A 21,921-nucleotide genomic window follows, 5' to 3' on the forward strand; every position below is an offset into this window, starting at 1 on the left:
CCAGACAACAGCTTTATTGAGATTTGACTCACATCCCATACGATCACTCATCTAAAGCGTCTAACTGGGTGGGTTTTACTATATTTACAGAGTTACAGAAGCATCCCCAGTTTTATACATTCTTCTCACCCCCGAAAGAAAGCCTATACCTTTTAGCAGTCACTCCCCATCTCTCCCCCGTTCCCCAGCCCCAGGCTTCTCTTCTCCTTTCTGTCTGCATGGATACGCCTCTCGCACATTCCATGTGGGCAGCGGTCTACACCATGCGGTCTTCTGCGACTGACTTCTTTCACTCAGTGTGAGGTTTCCAAGCTTCGTCTACACAGCAGCGGGTGCCAGGACCTCACTGCTTTCTTCGTGGTGTAAGATTCCGTGGTGTGGACGTGCCATCTTTTATGAATCTGTCAGCAGATGGACGCCTGGCTCGGGTCCACTTTTTGCCCATTATGAATAAGGCGGCTATTTTTTTTTTTTTGAAACTTACGTGGACGTATGTGTTCCCTTCCCTTGGACGTGCGTCCCGGGTGTAGAGGTCCTGGCTCGTAGAGGTCCTGGCTCCCCGTTTCACCTGCTGCGGCGCGGCCGGACCCCCTGCCACAGTGGCCGCCGCTCGAGGCTCCACTGCCCCGTCTTCTCACCTGCACCTGTTCTCCTCCGACTCTGGATCCCAGCTTTGGAGCCCCGCCCACTGCCAGGCCCTGCCTGTCTCCCAGGACTGAGGAGCTGAGAGTGGGAGCCCCCTCCTCTCCCGCTCAGGCCCACAGTGTCTCACAGTGTCACCTTGGGCTGGAGGCAACAGGGGCCCTCGGCAGGCCTCTGGGGGGCTCTGCCCGCTCCTCCCTCGGTGTTTTGGTCTGATTCCTTGCTCTGTGCCTCACTTTTGCATGGGGGCGGTGGTGCTGGTGGGCCCCCGTGGCTCACTCCCCAAGTCTGGCTCATTCCATGCCTTGAAGCTGAGCTGCTCCGAAGCCAGGGGGATAGCTCAGGGCTGGGGGCGGGGAGTTGCATCTCCGCCACGTGTGAGTTCCTGCTGGGTTATAAATAACCCAGCAAATGGGCTGGTGAGGGGGACCACAGCCTGGTTCCTCCGGGAGGCTGGGCTTGGACACAGACACAGATGGGGACACTCTGGGGGGGGGTGTTGGGCGTCTTCAGGGTGTATGCTGGCATGTGCCTGAGAAGTTTTGGGGAGGGTGTCAGAGCTGTAAGGCCTCCCAGGACAGCTGCAAGGGCTGGGCCTGCCCTGGGCTGATTCTAGAGTCTGTTCAGTTTCCTGGAGGAGGGCTGGGGGTCACCTGGCTCAGGGGGGCCCCCCAAGATCAGGCTGAGGATCCCTCTGCCACTTGGGTTAGCCCTCCTTCTGGTCCTGTGAGCATGAGAACCAGACACAGGACCCTGGGTCCTCTCTGTGCAACCCCCTCCCCAGCCCCTTCCCAACACCAGGCCCCCCCCCCATCCCAGCTCCATCCTGCCTCTCCACCTGAGTCGTCCGTGACCTCTAGCAAGTCGCCTGGCCATCCTGGCCGTCGACGGAGTAAGGAGAGTCATTTCACTCGGCTCCTTGTAAGGAGCCTGGCGAGCAGCAGGTGCTCAGGAAACGCTGCCCTGCCCCCAGCCCGGGCCTGCGGGTAAAGTGGCTGGAATTGTAGGCTCCACTGGGAGCGTGCTCTTCTGCAGGACTTTGCCTATAATTTGCAGAGTCATTTTATGAAAAAAATACACCGGGATCAGTCTCAGTTTCTCGTCCCTCCTCTCCGCTCAGCTGGAGTCCTCCTGGTTGGATTTTGGAGGGGCCGGCGAGAAGCTTTGTCCACCCCCCTGGCTTTATACGTGGGGAGACCAGAGGCCAGGGCCTCACGCAGGATCATGCGGTGACTGCGGGGCAGGAAGTGGGTGCCGTGGGGCTTGAAGGTGATCCCACTCCCGGTGTTCATTGAACAAATACGGAGCCTGACTGTGTCCCGGAGGTATTCCGGGTCCTGGGAACACAGGTGTGGCCTCCCAGTGGACCCAGTCACCGTCCCCAGGAGCTGTTGCAGGGGGAGATCGACATGAGACGAGAAAGTCAATAAACGCATTTTGCAGGCGTTGGTGAGCTGGGAGACAACCCTGGCGTTGACAGAGTGGGTGTGTTGGGAGGTCATTTGGGCAGATTTGGTGGTCGGGGGTAGGGGCCCCTCTCTGAGGAGCTGGGTTTAAAGTAGGGACACCGTGTCACATCCTAGCCCCTACGAACTGCCCAGTCCCTGCTCGGCTCATCACAGCGGGCGTCTCAGCGTGTGGGGAATCATGATCCCCATTTTGTAGGAGGGCACGCTGAGGCCCCGTGAGGGGAGGGTGCTTGACCAGCGTTCTCTGGAAGCCACGACTGGGACATCTGACCTCACGCCGGGTTGTTCGTCAGAGGTAGGAGGGCCCCAGGAGTGGGCAGGCCCTTGCCTTGTCTGCTGGCAGGATGTGTGCAGGGCCCGGAGACTCAGTCCCGAGGCCACTGCTGGTGAGTCACGGGGTGGTGGGCACGGCTGCTCACCTGAGCTGGGCCATCTGTCAGCGGAGGACTTGTCCTTCATTTCTAGTCATTCCCAGCGTTCAGCCAATCTGTCCGTCTGTTGGTGGCTGTACAGGATACTGTGGGGCGTGGGGGTGGTGTGGTCCCACCCCTGAGGAACCTTCTGGTGCGGCAGGCTGGTGAGGGCTGGGAGGAGGTGTGCGCTGCAGTACAAAGAGGGTGGTCTTGGGGGTTCGGCTAGTTCTGGGTTCAAATCTGGCCTCGCTGCTGTGTGACTTTGAGCCAGTTGCTTCACCTCTCTGAACTCTGGTATGCGCATCTGTGAAGTGGGGAGAATAACTACTGGGAAGCGGTCTGTGAAGAGAACTGAGGCAAGGGGCGCCTAGAGAGCCCGGCACAGAGTGCTCCCCCGCGGTAACTAGCTGTTGTTCAGGGTAAGGGATGGCATGGCCCCAGGCCTCTTCTGGAAAAACACCCAGTGAAATGAGCGTCACATCACAAACTGGGATCTCTGCATGCTGTTCCAGGGGTTCAGGAATTCGCTGAGCACGGGATCTGGTGTCCGGGAGGCCAGGGTTTGAGTCCTTCGACCCGAGGCCAGAGTTCGAGACCCCTGCTGGCAGCTTACCAGCCTGGTTCTCAGCGTAGATGGGGATAGTGGTATCTGTGTCCCAGGGAGGCTAAGTGGGTTCAGTGAGATTTGGTAGGAGGGGAGGCCCGTTCAAGTGGGAGCACGGTTGGGGGCCCCTCTTCCCTGGTAAATGACAAAACGGTGACGGTAGTCCCTAAGAAGGGACTTCCTAATTTGGACCAGTCAGGTGGGTGGCGCATGGAGGCCTCACAGAGGCGGTGGGTTTTGAGCAAACTGAGCTTCGTGAGGACATACTTGGGGGACCCTAAGTGCCTAGAATAGAGCCTGGCCACAGTAGGTGCTTTCCTAAATCCTGCTTGTAGATCGAGTAGGTGCCGATCAAGGTGGAGGTGGGGAAGAAAGTGCCCCTCCGCGGCAGGGACAGCACAGGGCAGGCCTGAGCGTGCCCCACGGTCCCCAGCACCCAGAAGGGGTTAGCAAGTTGGGGGGGGGACAAGAGGGGAGGGTGGGCAGCTGGGGGAGTAGGCCGCTGAGTCTGGAAATGGGGCCTCCGTGGGTGGTCCTGCTTTGAGGCACCAGCCTGGGGACAGTGTGAGGATGGCCAAGAGGATGACGCTTGAAGGCAGGTGGCTGGGGTTGACAGACTGGTGACGGGGCGTCCCAGCCCTGGGCTGAGGAGGGGGCTGCTTTTCCCAGGGTCTCAGCGGAGGCCCCATGGTGGACAGCTGCACCCGTCCAGCCTGCATCCCCAGCTGGGCCTGATGGGCGTGGGGGGAACGACAGGGCCAGGAACTGGGCTGGCAGGAGAAGACGGTGGCGGGGGTGGGGGGGCGGTGAGGTGTCTGGGCCAGCAGGCCACCAGACCTTTCCATGCCTGGGGAGGGAGCTGGGCCCTGCCAGCTCTCGGGCTTTTGTGTTCTTCCATTCTGTTCTGCCTGTCCCTCCGTGTGCCTATGAGCCTCCTCCGGGTCGGAGCCGGTGGGCTCTCTGCAGAACGAAGGGGCCCGGGAGTTTCACAGACCAGAGAGTGGCAGGGATGGGGGTGCAGAAAGAACGTGCGATTTCGAATCATAAAAGTACTCTGGGGGCGCCTGGGTGGCTCAGCCTGTGGAGCGTCTGAGTGTTGGTTTCGGCTCAGGGTCGTGGGATCGCGCCCTGCGTGGGGCCCCGTGCTCAGCGGGGAGTCTGCCTGAGGGTCTCTCCCTCCGCACCCCCCTCAAATAAGTAAATCGTAAAAAAAAATAATAAAGTACTCTGAGTTTATCATAGAAAACATGGAAAATACAGACAGGTCCCGGGAAAAAAATGAAAGACTGTCATCCCACCACCCAGAGAGTCTCTGGAAAGCTTAGTAGGATTCAGTGTTAAGAAATTCACTTTGGTACGGAGTTCATTAAAGCAGGATCACGTTCTCTAATTTAATAACCTATTTTCTAAACTTAACAACGGTAAGAGCATTAATAGGCAGCGTTTCCTGAGCTGTTGGTGAACGTGGGGGAGTCTGCTGTGGACCCACGAGGTGGGTGTTGTCTTTGCTTACCAGGAGAACCGGGCCGAGAGAGGTAGGTCCCTGCCCAGGGTCACCCGGGCGCTGAGAGCCGGCGCCGTGGGTCGCGTCCTCTCAGCAGCGCTGCCCTACGGCTCCTGACGGGCAATGCGTGCCTTTCCCCGGGTCCCGAAATAGTCTTTGAGACAAGTAAACACTGAAGGCCTTCTGTTATCCCTTCGTGCCTTTTAACGGCCGGATAAACCCAGTTATTGATAGCTGCATAATACTCCACGTTGCGGTTAGGCCTTAACCTATTTAACGAGCGCTGTCTTGCTGGGAACGTTGGCTCTTTCCGCTTTTTCTCTCCTATCACTAACATTGCCCTGGATCTCTTTGACCCGAGCACGGGATGCCTGGCTGCCCCCAGGTGTCGGAATCAGAAAGGCCCCAAGAGCCCCAAGCCCCACTGTTGGTTTTGGGGATGAGGAAGTACGGAGAAGGGGGCTCGTGTAGCTCGCAGACGCAGGCTGGTCTCAGCAGGCGGGGGCTCCGGAGCTGGGGGTGGCTTGCTCCCCTGGAGGGGGTGCCCAGGATGGGTGTGGATGGGGGCAGTGCTGCCCAGGGCCGGGGGTGGGGGTGCCATCCAGGGAGATGGTGGGAGCACGGGCAGGGGTGGGTAGTGGACAAGGCGAGGAGCTGATAGTGGGGTTCGGGCGTGGGGTGGGGAAGGCTCTGCTGCCAGGGTGCCCTTGGCAGAGCACTTGGCTGAGACGGGATGGGCTCCCAGGGGTGTTTCCTGCCCTCTGAGCTGCCCTGGCGGGAGACTGGAGCTGGGTGTCTAGAAGAAGGGCGCTGGGAGGGTGTGTCGGCGACGATGTGTTCCCCTGGGCTTTGCTGACTGTCCGGTTCAGCCTGGGCCTTCTCTGCGCCTCCTCGCTCTGCTCCTCCCCCAGGCCCTTCTGCTCTCTGGCACTGGGGTCCTGGGGCCCCTTCCCCAGCAGGTGCCCCTCACCCCTCCAGCAGCAAGTGAATGTGGTGAGGGCTGGGTTCCCAGCCAGGGCAGCTGTGGACGGGTGGGGGCTGGAGACTGAGGCGTCCCCCCTTCCCAGTCCCGGCTCTCCATTGTGTCACCCCCTTGGCTGTCCCGCTGCCCAGAGCCTGGCCCCGGCCCACATTCCTGCGGTGACGCTCTGGGTCTCCGGGTTGGAGCTGGTGAGCGTGAGGGGCACTGAGTTCTCACAGGACTGAGGGCCTTTTGGGGACAGGGACTGGTGGGGACGGAGCCTGTGGGGACCCAGAGGGCTCTGCCGAGACCACCCCGCTTCCACAAGTGAGCAGTTATGTCACTGTGTGTCTTTGGACAAATCACTTCCCTTCCCCAAGTGCCGCTTGGCAGGCTCATTCCCCACCACCCACCCCGCTAACTGTGGGGTGATGCAAGTTTTTCCCCTCTCTGAGCCTCAGTTTTCACATCTGTAAGATGGAAGAGTGAAACTCAGGGAGCACTGAGGCCTAATTTAGCCTTGAGGTAAGGACTGAGGTGGGAAACGGGCCGGGGTGAGGCCGACAGATGAGTAGCGTACGTACGCCGCCTATGTAATTAGTGTCCGTGTTTCACCAAAGAGGGGCTCAGAGAGGTTAAGTAACTTGCCCCGAGTCACCCAGCAAGTCTGCCAAGCTGAACTTGAACTCAAGACTGTGTGACTCTCGAGCTGGGCTCCCACCCCTGCTCACATTGCCTCCAGTCACCAAGAGAGTGGCGCCTGAGTCTGGCTCACGCAGGGAAGGAAGCTTGGGCAGAATTAATTATACTTGATTTTATTCTTAGCCTTTGCGGTATGATTAGCGGTGCACAGGGGTGCTGGGCTCCTGGCCCCCTGCCAGCTGACCTAATTTGTGTGTCTGTGTCTGTTTCTGTGACCCGCCCTCTCTCCCGGCTCATCCAACCTCTCTTTTTCTCTCTGCACTCTCCCCTGCTGTGTGGCCTTGGCAATGCCTCTTAACCTCTCTGGGCATTAGTAGCCTCGTCTGTAGCATGGGTGTAATCATCCTGATTCTATTTTCCACCAGGAGGATGGTAAGGCTTAAGGGAGATAAAATCTTCCGAAAGGATAATAGAAAGATTAGCATGTAATTAACAATAATTGCAGCCGTGTTGATTTCTTCAGCTCCGCGTGTCGGGTCCCGTGCTCAGCCGGTTACCTGTATGATACTGTTTGATGCTCACAGCAACTGTAGGAGCTCCGCACTATTTTCCGCACCCCCATTCTACAGATGAGAAAGCTGAGGGGAGAGAGTCAGAGGCTTGCCTGATGTCCCCCAAGTAGTACGGGAGGAGCTGATCCCTTCTGGCTTAACGTCTGTGCTACCCTGTTTCTCCGGGAAGGCTTGTGATGGAGGAGGGCAGGTGATAGGAGCGGGGCCTGAGCGACCCCAGGCTTCTCCCGGTGTGGGTAGGGGGCTCCCTGGCCTTCTCCCTGAATGCACGCCCTGCACTCCGGGTGAGCGCCTGCCGACATGAGGAGACATCCCTGAAGTCCCCCTGATTTGGGTCCCTCCCCCTGCGGAGCCGCTCTAGGACTCTGAAGGGGTTTGGGTGGGGGTGAGTCGTGGTGAGGGGGGCCCTCTGATCACCGTGGGAGCCTGCGCTTCCTCTTTGGGGTGACGCTGTGGGTCAAGATGGGGTGGTAGTGAGGGGGCAGCGAGGAAGAATGGCAGGGGTGTGGCAGCCCTGGGAAGGGGGCCATGTCTCACCCCAGTGTGGTGTGTGCTTGTTTGTACCCTCGAGGAAAGCCTATGTGTGTGTGTGTGTGTGTGTGTGTGTGAGTGAGTATGTGTGTGTGGAGGAGACTGAGGGGTGCGGGTATTAGGGGCCTGTGGGTGGGGCTCTGGGAGCGGGGTATACCACGATGCGGTGGGTCGACTTCGGGGCACATGGCTCGAGTGGGACCTGGGAGCCCAAGGCGTGTTTGCGGTGCCCCCGGGTGTGTGGACGGGAGCCTGGACATTGGTGGGGGGCGTTGGGGGGGTTCGGAGCTGAGGCCGTGTAGGGAGGGAGTGGGGCTGGGGGGCGCAGGTGGAGGCCGAGCATGGGTTGGGGAGGCCAGCCCTTCCCCTGCTGCTCCGGAGCCGCAGGTAGGGGCTATGGGGCTGGCCTGAGGAAGGCTGGGGGTGGCCCGTGAGGTCTGTGTCCCTGCCCTGGGGAGTGTGTGCTGGGATGTGTGACTTAGGGAACATGCTTGGGCCTGGGGATGGGTTGGCATGGGCCCCTGGTGAGGTGGGGGCCGCCCTGTGTTGTCTGTGAGCTGAGGTGGCGCGCAGGGTGGGGTCGGGAACAGTGCTCCGGATTGTCTGTGTCGCTGCGTGGGGGGGGGAGGCAGCTGGGTGTGTGTGCCTGAGGGTGTGGGCTGCATTGCCTGCTAGCTGCGGTGCGGGGGTGGTTAGCCATGTGGCTGTGTTTATCAAACGGGGGGGGGGTGAGTTTCCCTGGAGGTGGGGTGCGGTGAGGGGCAGGGGCAGGCCACAGGGTCCTGGGGCTTTTAGAGTCAATGCTCCTTTAAGGGACTGGTTTGGATCATTATGCTAATTATGCAGGGAATTATGCAAATGGAGAGGTCGTTTGGGGGTCGAAGGCTGTGGTCACCGTCCTCCTCTGGCATTTTGTGACTTCTGAGGCTTTCCCTGCTGCCTCTCCAGCTCAGTTCCCTGCCCCCATCTCTCCTCGCGCTCCTCCTGGTCCCCTGGGAGCTGCAGCCACCAGCACCCCTGCAGTGTTCCTGGGAGGGCCCCACTGAGCCCCTGCCCCCCCCCAGCTGGCCCAGGGAGGGGTCAGCCTGGCACTCAGCTGGCTCTGGGGGCAGGGCTGGGCAAGATGGCATCCTATACCCCGTCCGCCACCCTTACAGGTGTCCCCCTGGGGTAAGCTTCCCGGGGTGAGTGCAGGGGTGACTGGCCATCCCTCCTTCCATCTCATCTGGGGGCCGTTTATTATTCAGGAAGGATGTTCTCGTGGATGCAGGTTTGGAAAATCACTGAGGTGGCCCCTTCCCCAGCTTTGTCTGCTGAGCGTGAAGCTAAATTAAGATGTGAGAGAGTTCTCTTCCTCTGCCTCCCACTCTCGCCTTCTCTGCTTTCTCTCCCTCACCGAGTCCTCCCTGCACTGCCCCCCCCCCGCCCGGTCCTCCCTGTGCCCCTCTGACCCCTGGCTTCGCTCTGCCCTGCGTCTCCGCCCTCCGGCCCCCTCCCTGGCATCCTCTCTGTTCTTCCATGATCTTTCCCTCTCCTGCCCCCACCGCATCTCTGTGGGGAGCTGGAGCTCCTGGTCCTTAGCATGGAGGAGATGGTCGCCATGGTAACGGTTGTCATGTCGATGGCTACTGAGCTAGGGATGAATAGTATCTAGGTGAGAGCTACCTGAGTGGAGGCTGATGGGTTCACAGGAGGCTCCGTGCTTGTCTCTGAGCCTCAGAGCTGCACAGTGTGCGCCCCCGCTCAGTGCCTGCCCCCCCCCCCGCATGCACCTGTTTGTACCCAAAGACTCGCCAACATGAGATGCCTCTCTGGCTGCCTTTAGGGCGTGCGCACCAGGGTGTGTCTCTGTTCTCCCTCTGTCTCTGGGCATGTCCTTTCAAGAGTCTGTGGCTTTGGGGGGAGTCTTTGGTCTCGTGCAGGCCCTTCCAGGAGCTGATCTGAGAGGCTGTTGTGTGGCATTGGTCACTGAGGAATCATGTGGACTCCCTATTTCAGCCCCCACATTTACTCCAGTTTGGGGCTCCCCAGGGACCTCAGACTTCTTAGAACCCCTCCTCCCAGCTAGAGGTCTCTCAGCTACTCCCTGGCTATTCTGGAAGGATGGAAAGACAGTGACGGTGGTTCTGCCTGCAAGCGGGAGTCTGATCACTGGTCCCTGCTCAGTCCATCCTGCTGTGTGGCCCTGGGCAGGAGTTGCCCATCTCTGGCTCCTGGCTGCTTGCCTAAGAATTGCGCTGAACGTCTCCAGGGGACTCTGGCTTGGCTGGCCCAGCATGAAGAGGCTGGTAGGGAAGGGAGCCTTCCATCTCCCTCATCTGGGTGTCCTGGGATTTGCTCTTCCGGGCAGTGGGGACAGAGATGGGGGCTGGGGCGAGTTGCATGAGAGCTACTCTGAGCTCCTAGAATGTCTAAAACCAAGAAAGACCCAGCAATTAGGCACGGGAGCAATTACACTAATTGTTCCACTCCATGACTCACTGGTAGCAAGTAAATACTGATTAATTCATTACTTGGCGTGTGTGTGTGTGTGTGTGTGTGTGTGTGTGTGTGTGTGTGTGTGTGTGTAACAGGGACGGGGGGGGGGGAATCTCCTGGCTCGCTGCCCTGGCCTCTTGCCCCGGCTGGCCTGGGTAGGGCTGTGGAGCAGATGGTCGGGGCTGAGGCAGGAAGCCAGGTTTGGGGGCCTCACCCTAGCTGTGTGTGAACCCCAGAAGGGGGCCCGGTCAGGTGGGGGTGGGGGTGTGAGAGGCTGAGCACGGCATGCAGCTCTGACCCCGTCCCCCCTCTGCTCACATGCCTTTTGTGGTGCCCCACGTCGGGCCGACGGTGTGGATGCTTGGACTCTTCCTCAGAGCCGCGCTCACAATATTCTGACATGCGGTGAGGACGAAAAGTAACCCATTTCCAGGCTGGCGTTGTCGGCAGGTCCCTGAGAGCCTCCCGTGACGGGGCTTCCCGGCTGCAGCTCCAGCCTGCCCCTACTCCGCCCCTGCCCCAGGAATTAGTCCCATCTCCCAGCGCAACGGTCCCTTAACAGATTCTCCCTGAGTACCTACTGTGTGCCAGGCGAGGTCCTGCCTCCATCCATCAAGGTGTAGTTCGGGGTGGGGGGGCAGTCACCGAGTGAGGACACAGACAAGCAGGGGTGGTAGGTGTGAGTTGAGCACAGGGTACTCTGAAAGATCAGAGGAGGGAGGCTTCTCGACTGAAGTGATAGGGGCAGAGAGGTTAGTTGGCCAAAAGGTGGAGGGTGAGGGGCGGGGAAGGAAGAATGTTCTGGGTAGAGAGAACGGCGTGAATGACAGGCAGAACATTCCAGGAATAGAGTGCTGCCAGGCCAGCGGGGCTGGAGTCCAGCAAGTGGAGGGGTGCAGAGGGAGCCCAGGGGACGCTGGAGGGTGGCCTCAAAGTCTGTGCTTTCTCCCTTGCCTCTGCCGGAGATGCTTTCTCTCTGTTCTGTTGTTTCAGCCCCAAGTGCTGGTTGTCCAGACCTGGGCCCCAGGCACCCATCTCCCTTTGCTTGGGAAAGCTCCCAGGCCCAGGGACTGGCTGGGTCCAGCCTGGAGCCTGGGTCGAAGGTGTGGCAGGGGTTGGGGCCCAGCCTGCCCCTGGGGGTGGGTGGGGGGTGCTCTCCTGCCTTGCTTGCCCTTGTGGGGCTCTCACTGCAGGGTTGCAGTGGGGAGGGACGGCCCCAGCTCCAGGCCTCCCCAAGTTCTGACACCAGGAGGAGTCTTAGGCCAGGTGAGCTGGACACTTCGAGAAGCCCCCCCCCACCCCCCGACCCCTTCTAACCCTGTTGAGGTGGAAATGGGCCTTCGGGCCCTGAGCTAACTCAGGCATTAAGATGCTTTGCGGGGAGGTGGGCCAACTTCCTGTTTCGGGGAAGGCCCGGGGCCAGGGCCGGAGCCTGCCCTCCCTTCTCTCCCTTCCCCCCAGCCACTCTTACCCAAGGTACTTCCCTCCCAAAGCCCCAAAGCCCCAAAGCTCCCCAAACCCCGTGTCTGTCCGATGGGACTAACTGCACTGCCTTTGGGATTGTGAGGTCTGAAGCTTCGGGTTCTGAGCAGAGGCCAACTCTCATTGCGTCATGTGCTGTCGGGTGAGCCGGGGCGGCTTTGTGGGCCTCAGTTCCCTCCTCTGCGGAATGGGGGCCCCACCTCTGTTCCTGAGGAGTGCGACAGGCACTTTGAGGGTGGGTCTGATGACAGTGGCCACACCGAGAGTCACGCTAACCTGTATGCAACAGGTGCTCAGCACTGCACCCGCGTTAGCCCACTGCGTGCTCACAGCACCCCAAGAAGGTGGGCATTGTTTGCTTATGGGTAATGAGTAACTGAGGCAGGGAGAGACTAAGTAACTCTCCCCCAGTCGCACGTCTTAAGAGCTGGAGCCGGGCTCAAAGCCAGCATTCTGGCTCGAAGCCCAGCTCTCCCACCCAGCAGTTCTGATCAGGGCATGGGCGAGTGGCCTGGTCCCCAGGGGTGGCGGTCAGGTAGGAAGATGGGGCTGCTACCTTGGCCCCTGGGTGGGTGGTAATCAGGCCCGCCGTGGCTCTGTTTGCCCACGGGCTGGCCACACCTGGTGCCGTCCCTCATTGTCACTTGGCCTGTGAGCGCGTCTGTTGTCCCTCCGGGCCCGTCCAGGCTGCTGGCGTCAGGTGCTGAGCTCTGTGCCCGACTCTGCCCTCCCCAGGCTCAGCGCTGGCGCAGCGAGAACTTTGAGAGGCCTGTGGACCTCGAGGGCTCCGGGGACGATGACTCCTTCCCCGACGATGAGCTGGATAACCTCTACTCAGGGTCGGGCTCGGGCTGTAAGTACCTCCCCTCTCCTCTCCCCGGTGTCTGGGCAGTGCTGAGTGCTGGCTGCCTCCAGGGGCCCATGCAGGCTCACTTCCACGATCGGGGGAGGGGGGGAGTTCAGGCAGGGGGGCAGACCATCCTCCTGGGGCTGGAAGCAGGGCCTCGAGACCTCAGAGCTCAGGACTCCCCACTCCCCATGATTCTGTCTCTTCGAGCAGTGCTCACGTCTCCCCTGCAGGCTTCCCAACCCCCTGAGGGAACACAGACGCTCCTCAGTGACCCAGGTGACAGTACTGCCCTGACCTCTTGCAGGCACTTAGTAACCATGTCTGGGGGGCAATGGCACATCCTCGAGGAGATCATTTGGCTGACTCAGCTTGGGTCAGGTGGCCCCCTCCCATCCAAGCAGCGGTGGCCCGGGGCAGGTTTGGGGAACGATGAAAAGGGGCAGACGCCTCCACCGTGCCTGGGACAGCCTGGTTCCATGGCCTGGCCCTGGGAAAGGCCAGCAGAGCCATGCAAAGGGAGGGAGGTGCCCTGAGTTTGAATGCCGGCTTTGCCCCCAAACAGCTGTACCTCCTTCAGCCACTCTCCCTCTCGGAGGCCCTGCAGTCTCGCCTGGGAGTGATGGGAATAAGTATGCCTTCTTCTCAGAGCCTCTGGAAGGCTTCAGCATAAGACGTCAGGGTCTGGAACAGAGAAGGAGCTCGAAAAACGTAGCAAAAGGGCTGTGTGCTCGGGGCACCTGGCTGGCTCAGTCAGTAGAGGGTGCGACTCTCGATCTGGGGGTTGTGAGTTTGAGCCCCACATGCGGTGTAGGGATTACTTTTTTTTTTTTTTTAAAGGAGTCTGTGCTGAGATTGGGCCCAGGGAGGGGGCAAGACGGTCCGATGGGATGGCAGGAGGTCTGTGTGCCACAGCCCTGGCCTCCCACGGTCCCCTGCCTCGAGTCTCCCTGCTTTAGCTTACTCCTTGTAAGCCTCTTGCAAGTTAATCTTCGTAAAATCCATCTCTGCTGGGTCATGTCTCTCCTCCCGAACCTCTCTGGCTGCTCTCCACCCCTCCTCTCTCTGCCTGGTCAGGCGCCCCAGGAGCTGGCTGCACCTTCTCTCTCTCCCTCTCTCCTCATTTCCTCCCGGGCCCCTTCAAGTGTCCTGGCCCAGAGGCAGCCGGGTTACTCCAGCAGTCCCCTGTAGGAAGGGCTCCTTCCCCTCCTTGCTGTCTGCCTGTGGCCTGTGCCTCTGGGGGAGCCCTGAATGTGCCCACCACCACATTCATGGTAGGGGGTACCCAGGGCTGACTTTTCCCAGAATGCCACTCCCCTGCTTGCCCCCAGCCTTCAGCAAGGGCTAAAAACCCTGTAGGGCTTTAGTTGCCACTGCCTGGATTCAACCTGCCAGAGGGTCCAGGCTGGGTGGTCTGGAATAATCAGAGAAGACTTCCTGGAAGAGGTGCCCCCCCCCGAAGAAATTCTGGCCAGGCAGAGAGGACTTAGGGAACAGCCACCAGCCGACTGGTAACCTTTGGCCAGGCGGTGCCTTCCTTCTTTCCCTCATCTTGTCCTGGGAAAATTGTGTAGAGTGAGGGTTGGGAGCCCCCCCCCGCCCCCGGCATCTTGATGGTCGTTCCTTACCTGGGGCCCACACGGCCCTCATAATCATGCAGCTCTGTAGCTCTCTCCTCTCCCCGCCCCCTCAGACTTTGAGCAGGAGTCGGGCATCGAGACAGCCATGCGGTTCAGCCCGGATGTGGCCATGGCAGTGTCGACCACACCCGCAGTGCTGCCCACCGTGGACATCCAGCCTGTGGGCACCCCGTTGGAAGAGCTCCCCTCGGAGCACCCCACCCCGGAGCCGGCCACCAACCCTCCCGTGGTGACAGAAGTCCCAGAAGAGCCCAGCCAGAGAGCCACCACCATCTCCACTCCCACGGCTACCACTGCCGCCACAATTGCGGGGGCCCTGACTGTGGCCACGGCACCCGCCACGGTGGCCACTGCCGCCCCCAGCCTTCCCGCGGCCCCCCCTTCCACGGCCACCACCTCCGTCATAAGGACCACCGGCGTGCAGAGGCTTCTGCCTCTTCCGCTGACCACGGCGGCCACGGCCCGGGCCACCACCCCCGCAGCACCCTCGCCTCCCACCACGGTGGCTGTCTTGGACACAGAGGCCCCAACCCCCGGGATGGTCAGCACCGCTACCTCCAGACCAAGGGCCCTTCCCAGGCCAGCTGCCACCCAGGAGCCTGACATCCCCGAGAAGAGCACCTTGCCCCTGGGCACCACTGCCCCTGGACCCACAGAGGTGGCTCAGGTAAGCAGGTGGGGAGAGGAGGGTGAGTCAGGGCCTGGGGGAGGGAGGATGCAGCTGGGCAGGGTGAGGGCTGGGAGGCTCTGGGGATGGAGAGGGTGAGAGAGGCATGAGGCCGGAGGGCCGAGGCTGGGAGTGATGAGGATGGAGGTCGAGGTGGCCGGGGAGGGAAGGGAGACCAGGATGCTGGGACAAGGCGTGGATGGGGAAGGAAGTGGGCGAAGCGTGGTGGCGGGGGGCGGGGCCGGGGGCCTGGGCGTTCTGGTGAAGAGCGCAGACTCAGGAGGCGGGCACTGCGGCCTGGAGTTCTCCCACTGCCCTTGGGAGCCTCGGGACCTCAGGAAGTCACCGGTCCTCTCTGTAAGGAGGAAATGATAGGATGTGAACTGTAGCGTGGTAGGAATTGTCCAGTGCCTGAAACAGTGCCTGGCAGTGGTAACCAACCAGAAGCTTCCCTCCTGCCATTGTCACCACGTTGCTGTCGTTGTTAGTCTGAGGGTGACTGAGGGAGGCCGTGGGAGAGGAAAACCCGCAGCTCACGCAGGCGACCTGCTGCTGGCGTGGCCCCGTGCCATCCCTCAGCCGTCACCCGCCCCTCGGGGTGGCACGGCCTCTTCACCAGCGACAGCAGGGGCAGGATTTGAGCCCTGCAGTCGGCCCTGGGGGCCAGGACGCACGTGCGTGAGCGTGTGGTTGTGTGTGAGGGGGTTGGAGGGTTGGAGGGAAGGGGGTGAAGATGTCAGGGAGGCAGGGGGTGCATGGGGTCAAGGAAATGGGAAAAGTAGCCCGCTCCCTGCTGGGCAAGCTGGGCGCAGAGGGGGGGTAGCGGCACTGATTGGGGTACAGAAACGAGGGCCGCCAGATGGCGGAGCTGCCGTCAGGTCGGGCCAGCCCCGGCAGGGTGCAGGCCCTGCCCTCAGCTCCTCTGAGCCCCCGGGGCAGCCTGTGTGGCTGGCGGCCAGGCGGGAAGGGTATGGGGAGCAGGACGCCAGGCCCTGCTCCCCACGCTCACCCGGGAGGCATCCGAGCCCTGGTCCCGCTTCCAGGCGGTGGGGGCCCCCAGGCTGGTTCCCTGGACACGCCTCCAGGGGGCATCGTGCCCTGCATGTGTGCTCTTGGACAGACCCCGAGGCCGAGGGGCTCCCCTCTGCCTCAGGTACATGGACGGCGGGCCGGGCTACCTCGAGCAGCCCCCACACAGCAATTTGACAGCAGTCTCCCAAGAATGGTCACCAAGGCAGCTAGAGGGAGAGGGGACAGAGGCGGGCTGGGCACAGGACGTGGCCAGGGGAGAAGAGGGGCAGTAGAGTGTGGTGGTCACAGACACCAGCCACGGGGGCCCAGAGAGATCAGGATTCTAGTCCTGCTCCCACCACTTCCTAGCTGTGTGTCCTCGGCAAGTCACTCCACTTCTCTGAGCCTGTTTCCAGCTTTGTACGTTAGGGGCAATGATACCTCCTTCCCGGGGATGTCGTGAGGGTGCAATGCCCATAATGTGTTTTAGCACCATGCCTGGCACATAGCCAGTGCTCTGTGTCAGACCCACGGGGGACGTGGGGTCATGTGTGGGGGACAGGGGGGTGGGCTGCCCCATGGCAACAGTGGGGGCAGGCCTGGCTCCTGGGCTCATGCCACCCTCCCCACAGACCCCAACTCCGGAGTCCGTCCTGACCACGATCCGGGATGAGCCAGAGGTGCCCGTGAGTGGGGGGCCCAGCGGGGACTTCGAGCTGCCGGAGGAGGAGACCACACAGCCAGACACAGCCAATGAAGTGGTGGCCGTGGATGCGGCTGCAGCCAAGCCGTCACCTCCACCTGGGACGCTGCCCAAGGGCGCGCGCCCAGGCCCCGGCCTCCTGGACAATGCCATCGACTCAGGCAGCTCAGCTGCCCAGCTGCCTCAGAAAAGCATCCTGGAGCGGAAGGAAGTGCTCGTAGGTGAGGCTTGGGTCCTGGGAGGAGCCCAGAGTGAGGCAGCTGGTCAGGCCTCAGTCTGACCTCTAGGAACCCTAGAAGAGGTCAGGGTGTGGGTTTCTAGGAGCCTCGTTTCCTAGGGAGGGAATGCTGGGAACTCAACCCCCCAGACCCGCCCTCTGGTTCCTCCTCTGACCGTCCCAGGGTCTGACCCTGATGCCTGCTTCCCTGGACCTCAGCCCCTGGACCCTGATCTCTGACCCCATCCTCTGGCTTGACCTGCCCCCAGCCTTGACAGCCCAAGGACCTGCCTGGGCTGAAGTCTCTGGACTCATGGGGCAGTGTGGCCTCAGGCAGGTCCCTCAGCTCTCCAGGCCCCCTCTTCCTCCTCTGTAGAGTGGGGCTGGCCACTTTGCACTTAACTGGTTCGCACTACACATCCGCTCATAAGTTCACTCCTTTTTTCTTTTTTTAAGTAAGCTCTAGGCCCTTCCATAGTTGGGGTGTGTTGTAGCTTAGTTGGTGCTTTTTTGCTCTCATAATGTCCATAAAACATCAGAGCATCTTCCGACTGATGGCCTCTTAAACTCAGTGAGGACCACGGCCCCTCCCTTAGCGTGGGTGCGGGCATTCTGTGAGTGTGCGTCAGGCACCCGGAAGGGAGCCAGGCCCCAGCGAGGGCCGTGAATGGCAGCCAGTGCTGGCGGGCTTAGAATTGACTTCACTGCACCCCCAGCCTCAGCCCCCTGCCCAGGCTCTAAGCTCGTCCCGCACTGTCTTTAGCCCTTGACCTCTGCCTTCTTCCTCCACAGCTGTGATTGTAGGTGGGGTGGTGGGCGCCCTGTTCGCCGCCTTCCTGGTCACATTACTCATCTACCGCATGAAGAAGAAGGATGAGGGGAGCTACACCCTGGAGGAGCCCAAGCAGGCGAGTGTCACGTACCAGAAGCCTGACAAGCAGGAGGAGTTCTACGCCTAGCGGAGCCACAGTGCCTCCCGTAGCTCAGCGTCGCTCCTCTGCCTAGCCCCCGGCCCGGCCCCACCAGCCCTGGCCTGGGACTGGGCCTGGAAGGGAGCCTGGCCCCAGTTCATCTCTGCCCGCCCTCCCGAGGTCTGCCCAGACTGTCAGCCTCACACAGATCTTGCCTGAAGGACAGGGGGCGCTGCCATCTGCCCTCGACTGTGCCCTTACGAGCTCATCTCTTGTTTCTCTCTCCCCCCGCCCCCATCCTCCCCACAATCAGCCGGCTTCAGGACCTCGGGTCAGACAGACCAGAGGAAGGAAGCTCCGGAGTGGCTGCTGGAAGAAGGGGTGGGGCTTGAGATGGGCTTGAGCCCCACCCTGGTCCCCCAGGGCTGGCTGAGGTCTCCTGGAGGTAGAGAGGCACCCAGACTGGTTTCCAGGACAAGCGTTGGGCAGGCTCAGCCCTTGAAATCACTGAGACGCTGCAGCCTCTCGCCGCTGTCCCGGGGCCCCTCTCTGCCCGGGAGAGGGGGTACCTATTGCTGCCAGTCTGTTCTGTCCTGGCCTCTCTGGGGTTGTGGGATCATGCTCCCCCCCTCCCCTGCCCCGTGTACACGTACCACAGGCCTCACCTTCATCCCCGTCTGCCCCTAAGGAACTGACTTCCTGAGAGCACCTGGGGGCCACTGGCAAGGAGGGGGGGCTGCTCGGACCTCCCTCTGGCGAGTGGGCCTCTGCCCAGACACCATCTCCCACGTGGTCACGCATCATGTCACACACACGGAAGTACGCGATGACAGAAGCATACGCGGTCCTGACCAGCCAGCTGGTGTAGACCTGTCACAGACACACATTCTTCCAAAGACGCTGACTCTCACATCCCCCCAGTGCTTACAACGATGCACGTCACCAGACATCATCGCCTGGTGGTGATGATGTGGCCTGCCCCGCTCTCGGCCCCCCTCGCCCCCCTCCATGTACACTGTGGCATCACGCATGTTGTCCCCGGCTTTCAGGCTCACTGGAGAGGGCGGAGTCAAGCTGGGACAGTCAGCCCATATTGGGTCCCCTGAGTTGCCGTCACACTCAGTCCCTCACCATGACGCTGACACCAACTGCATTGCCAGCGACCCCGGCACGTCAGACACAATCCACACGGATGCAGTCTCACCCCACACAGCCCCGTGCCCGCACGGGAGAAGAGGTGGGCACTTCCTTGCCTTTCCCGGAATAAAGCGTGGCACGGAGGGCACGTTGCCACAAGCCCCCCGGGGCGTCGCACACCCGGTGAGGCCTGCTTCCTTCCCCTCTGTCGCTCGCCAGGGACTTAGTCCAGGGCCAGCCCCCAACTCACGAGGAGCCTTGCTGAGGAAGGCAGGCTGGTTCCTGGAATGCGGCCCCAGGCTGGGGAGGGGGCTTGGGTCTCCCAGGACCACAAGCCTTGGGCGGGGAGGGGCATGTGGCCTGGCTCCTGGTCTCCCTGTGTCCCCCTTCTGCTCTGAGCTAGGGGCTGACTCTGCCTCCCAGGACACAAGTCCCCAAAGTGCCTGTGAGGGTGGGCCCTGCCGCCCGGGGCCTCCTGCACCCTCTCCCCCCACCGGCCTCGCCAGGCCCACCTCGGTCCCGCCCTGGGGCCCTCCCTGTGGACACTGACTCACTCATTGGCCAAACCACCTGATGGTTCTCCTGGGTGCCGCTGGATGGACCTGTCGCTGGGAGCCGCCTGTCCAGACGCATGGCCCCAGGCCAGGAGCTGAGAGCGGGTGTGGGTGGGGGTGCCACAGACCTCAGCCCGCCTCCCCCTTCTTTGTTACCCTTGCAAGGGGGCCGCTTCTGTAGATATTTTAAATGTGGGGCCACAGATCTCCTTTGGGGAGACTGTGCTTGGTGGGGGCTCCCGAAGCCACGGGATGTGGTCTGAGTTGTGTTTGGCTGGTGCTCACACCCCCACCCCTCACCTTCGACCCAGATTAAAGTCAGGAAAGCAGCTTTTATTTCTGTTCCCTTTTCAAGACTCCCTGGCAGCAGACTTCTGCAGGGGGACGGGGAGGGGTGCCTGAGGTGGTGAGGGCGAGCTTCCAGGGAACGTCACCCCCTGTATTTTCCAGCATCCTACTTCCAGCCCGGGGCTCTATCTTGTAGACTCAGTGTCCCCCTGGGTAGGGCCTGGAAGCTTGTGAGGAACCCAGCCTTTGAAGGGGGCAGGAGTGAGGGGAGGCACCCTGGGCCCAAGATCTGTTGAAGGTGAGGTGACATGGCCTCGGTTGTCCCCAGAGCAGAAGGGCTGGGGGAGGGGGAGACCAAAGTCCCGGCCTCCCTCTACCCTGCTCCCTGGCGGGCTGCTGTCTTGGGGCCAGCAGCTCTGGTGACGAGGCCTGGGCAGGCCGAGGCTGAGAAGCCAGGGAGCATGGAGGAGAGAGGACACGAATCCAGGGATGGTGGGCCCGGGGTGGGAGACCCTGGCACGGGCCAGGGCCCATGGTGGGGTGGGGCCCAGCAAGGGTGGCTGAGCTGGGCCTGGTCTGGCTGGAATGGGCTTGGAGTGGCATTCATGGTCTAGCCTGGCCCCGGCAGGCCTGACTCCTCACATCCTGAGGGCTGGCTTCTAACTTGGGGCTTGGGGCTTTGCCTCCTGGCACTGGCCTCTTCTCTCTGTCCTTTGCATTTGAGAGAAGAGGCCGAGGGCCTCATTCATCGAGCCCTGGACCCGAGACAAAGGCCCAGGCTTTATCCTCATGAAACTGAACAGTCGGACTAGCCCAATTCCACTCCAGCCAGCCCAGCCCAGCCAGGGCGGGCCAAGGGAGAGGTCGGTTAAAAGGATGAGCTGGTGCTCTCCTAGGTGCAATGTGGGTGCGGGGCTTCACCCAGCCTGGGCACACGGTGCGATGCGTGCAGGGCCTGCCCAGATGTGTATGGCCAGACCCGAGTGTGCTCGGGGAGGGCCCTGGCATTTCCTGGAAGCAGGGCAAATTCCAAAGGGGAGGGAGCTCATGTGGTTTGAGAACCTCTGGGGCCTCGGCTGCCAGGGAGGGCGGCAAGGGCCTCGGGAGGTGGAGTTTGGGGCCCCCCTCTGGCTGTGACTTTTCAGAACCCAGGCTCTGTCTCCCTAGGAGGCCAGAAGGGGCTACCTCTCCTGAAAGGTTTATCCCCTTGAGCCCTGGAGGTGGCTGGGTGGTGACCAGGGCTGGGTGAGGCAGGTCTGCGGGCAGTGGCTTGGGGGGCTCAGGGCAGACTCCCCGCTGGGGTCGGCAGAACCATCCCTCCCGGCCTCCAGGCTGGGACCCCGAGCACAGGAAGCAGATGATCTCTGCCTGTTGGGCGGGGCAAGAGTGGCCACCACCTCCTCGGCTCTCCTGAATTTCTCCTGGAGGCCATCACCCCGGACTTGCTTCCTCAGGCCTCCTGCCTGTAAATAGAAGCCCACAAACTGTACAGATTTACAGAGATGCCAAGACCGGGTCCTGGGGTTGCCATCCAAGGGCCGATGGTTCCAGCATCCCCCAGCAGCCACCTGGCAGCTCAGCGCGCCCAGCCCCAGTGTGGCGAATACATGTAAATAGTTTCGTAGGCAGCATGGCTCCAGAGAGCCCCCTGAAGACAGTGTCCCTCCTGTGTGTCCTTTCTCCTGTACAGAGCCCTCCAAGAACCCGGCCTGGGGTAGGGGTGGGGGAGTTTGTCCTTCCCTCCCCCGGGCCTTCCCTGCCCTCTCTCTCCCCCATAACCTGTTTATTAACCATACCTGTCCTGAGTTCATGGCCAAATCTCTAATGAAAAGTGGAGGGAAAAGACTGGAAAAGAGGCCCAGGTGCCTGCCCCACCGTGGGTCCTCACCTGTCCCAGCCTTGTGAAGGAGCTGTTTGGGTTTTTTTGTTTCTGTTTTTTGTTTGGTTGTATGTGTGTGTGTGTGTATTTTTTTTTTTAACACTTCCCGTGCTGTGCCCATTTATAAGAGGAAATAAAATTAAGATGAAATGATACAGTGTGGCCTGAGTGTGAGATAAACATGGACGCTTCGTGGGGAGGGGCAGCCGGTGGCCCCCCTCCTGGGCCTGAGCTACCTTCCCCTTCAGGAGAAATTGAGAACCAAGCAAGGAAAATTGACCGGCAGCCCCTCGTGGGAACCATTATGGTCAAAACTGCTGTTGGTTGAGTGTTCGGGAAACCACAGAGCTGACAGTGGTAAGGCCGGGTGGGGGCTGTGGTTGGGGGGGGGGCAGTCTGTGGTGGCACTGAGGGCCCTGTGGTCCACCTCCAGGGGAAGAACTGGTTTCAGGCCACAAAGAAACAATCTTGGGACCACAGGATATTGGAATCAGATTGACCAAGGCTCAGTGGCTTTGGGGTTGGTAGGCCTGGTTTCAAGCTCAGGTGACATTTGCTAGCTCTGATGCTGGAGAAGCTACTTGTGAGTCCTCTGAGTCTCAGTTTTCTCACCTGTGAAATGGGATAACAATGACCATCCCCTAAACGGAATGGGTTAAGGATGATGTGAGGAAGAACATTCTGGACAGAACTGGAACAGAACAGGACGTCAGGAGAGGAGGAGTTCCCTGACTTGGAACCACAGACTGAGCCCTAGGCTCACAGGGCC

The 21,921-nt window shown here is 61.1% G+C and overlaps 1 protein-coding gene across 1 annotated transcript in view; it reads left to right on the top strand.

The window, feature by feature from the left end:
* The window catches only part of SDC3 (syndecan 3), a 36,789-nt gene extending 15,482 nt beyond the window's left edge, over window positions 1-21,307 (top strand). Inside the window, exons 2-5 of the mRNA XM_087858249.1 lie at window positions 12,034-12,151; window positions 13,839-14,452; window positions 16,096-16,387; window positions 17,176-21,307. Of these exons, the coding sequence (XP_087714375.1) occupies window positions 12,034-12,151; window positions 13,839-14,452; window positions 16,096-16,387; window positions 17,176-17,342 (1,191 nt within the window). The 3' untranslated portion in view covers window positions 17,343-21,307. The remainder of the gene's footprint in view (window positions 1-12,033; window positions 12,152-13,838; window positions 14,453-16,095; window positions 16,388-17,175) is intronic.
* The last annotated feature ends 614 nt before the right edge of the window (window positions 21,308-21,921 follow it).

This window comes from Ursus americanus, chromosome 33 (genome assembly GCF_024610735.1).
Source record: "Ursus americanus isolate L20-20 chromosome 33, mUrsAme1.1.p, whole genome shotgun sequence".
NCBI classification, from domain to species: Eukaryota; Metazoa; Chordata; class Mammalia; order Carnivora; family Ursidae; genus Ursus; species Ursus americanus.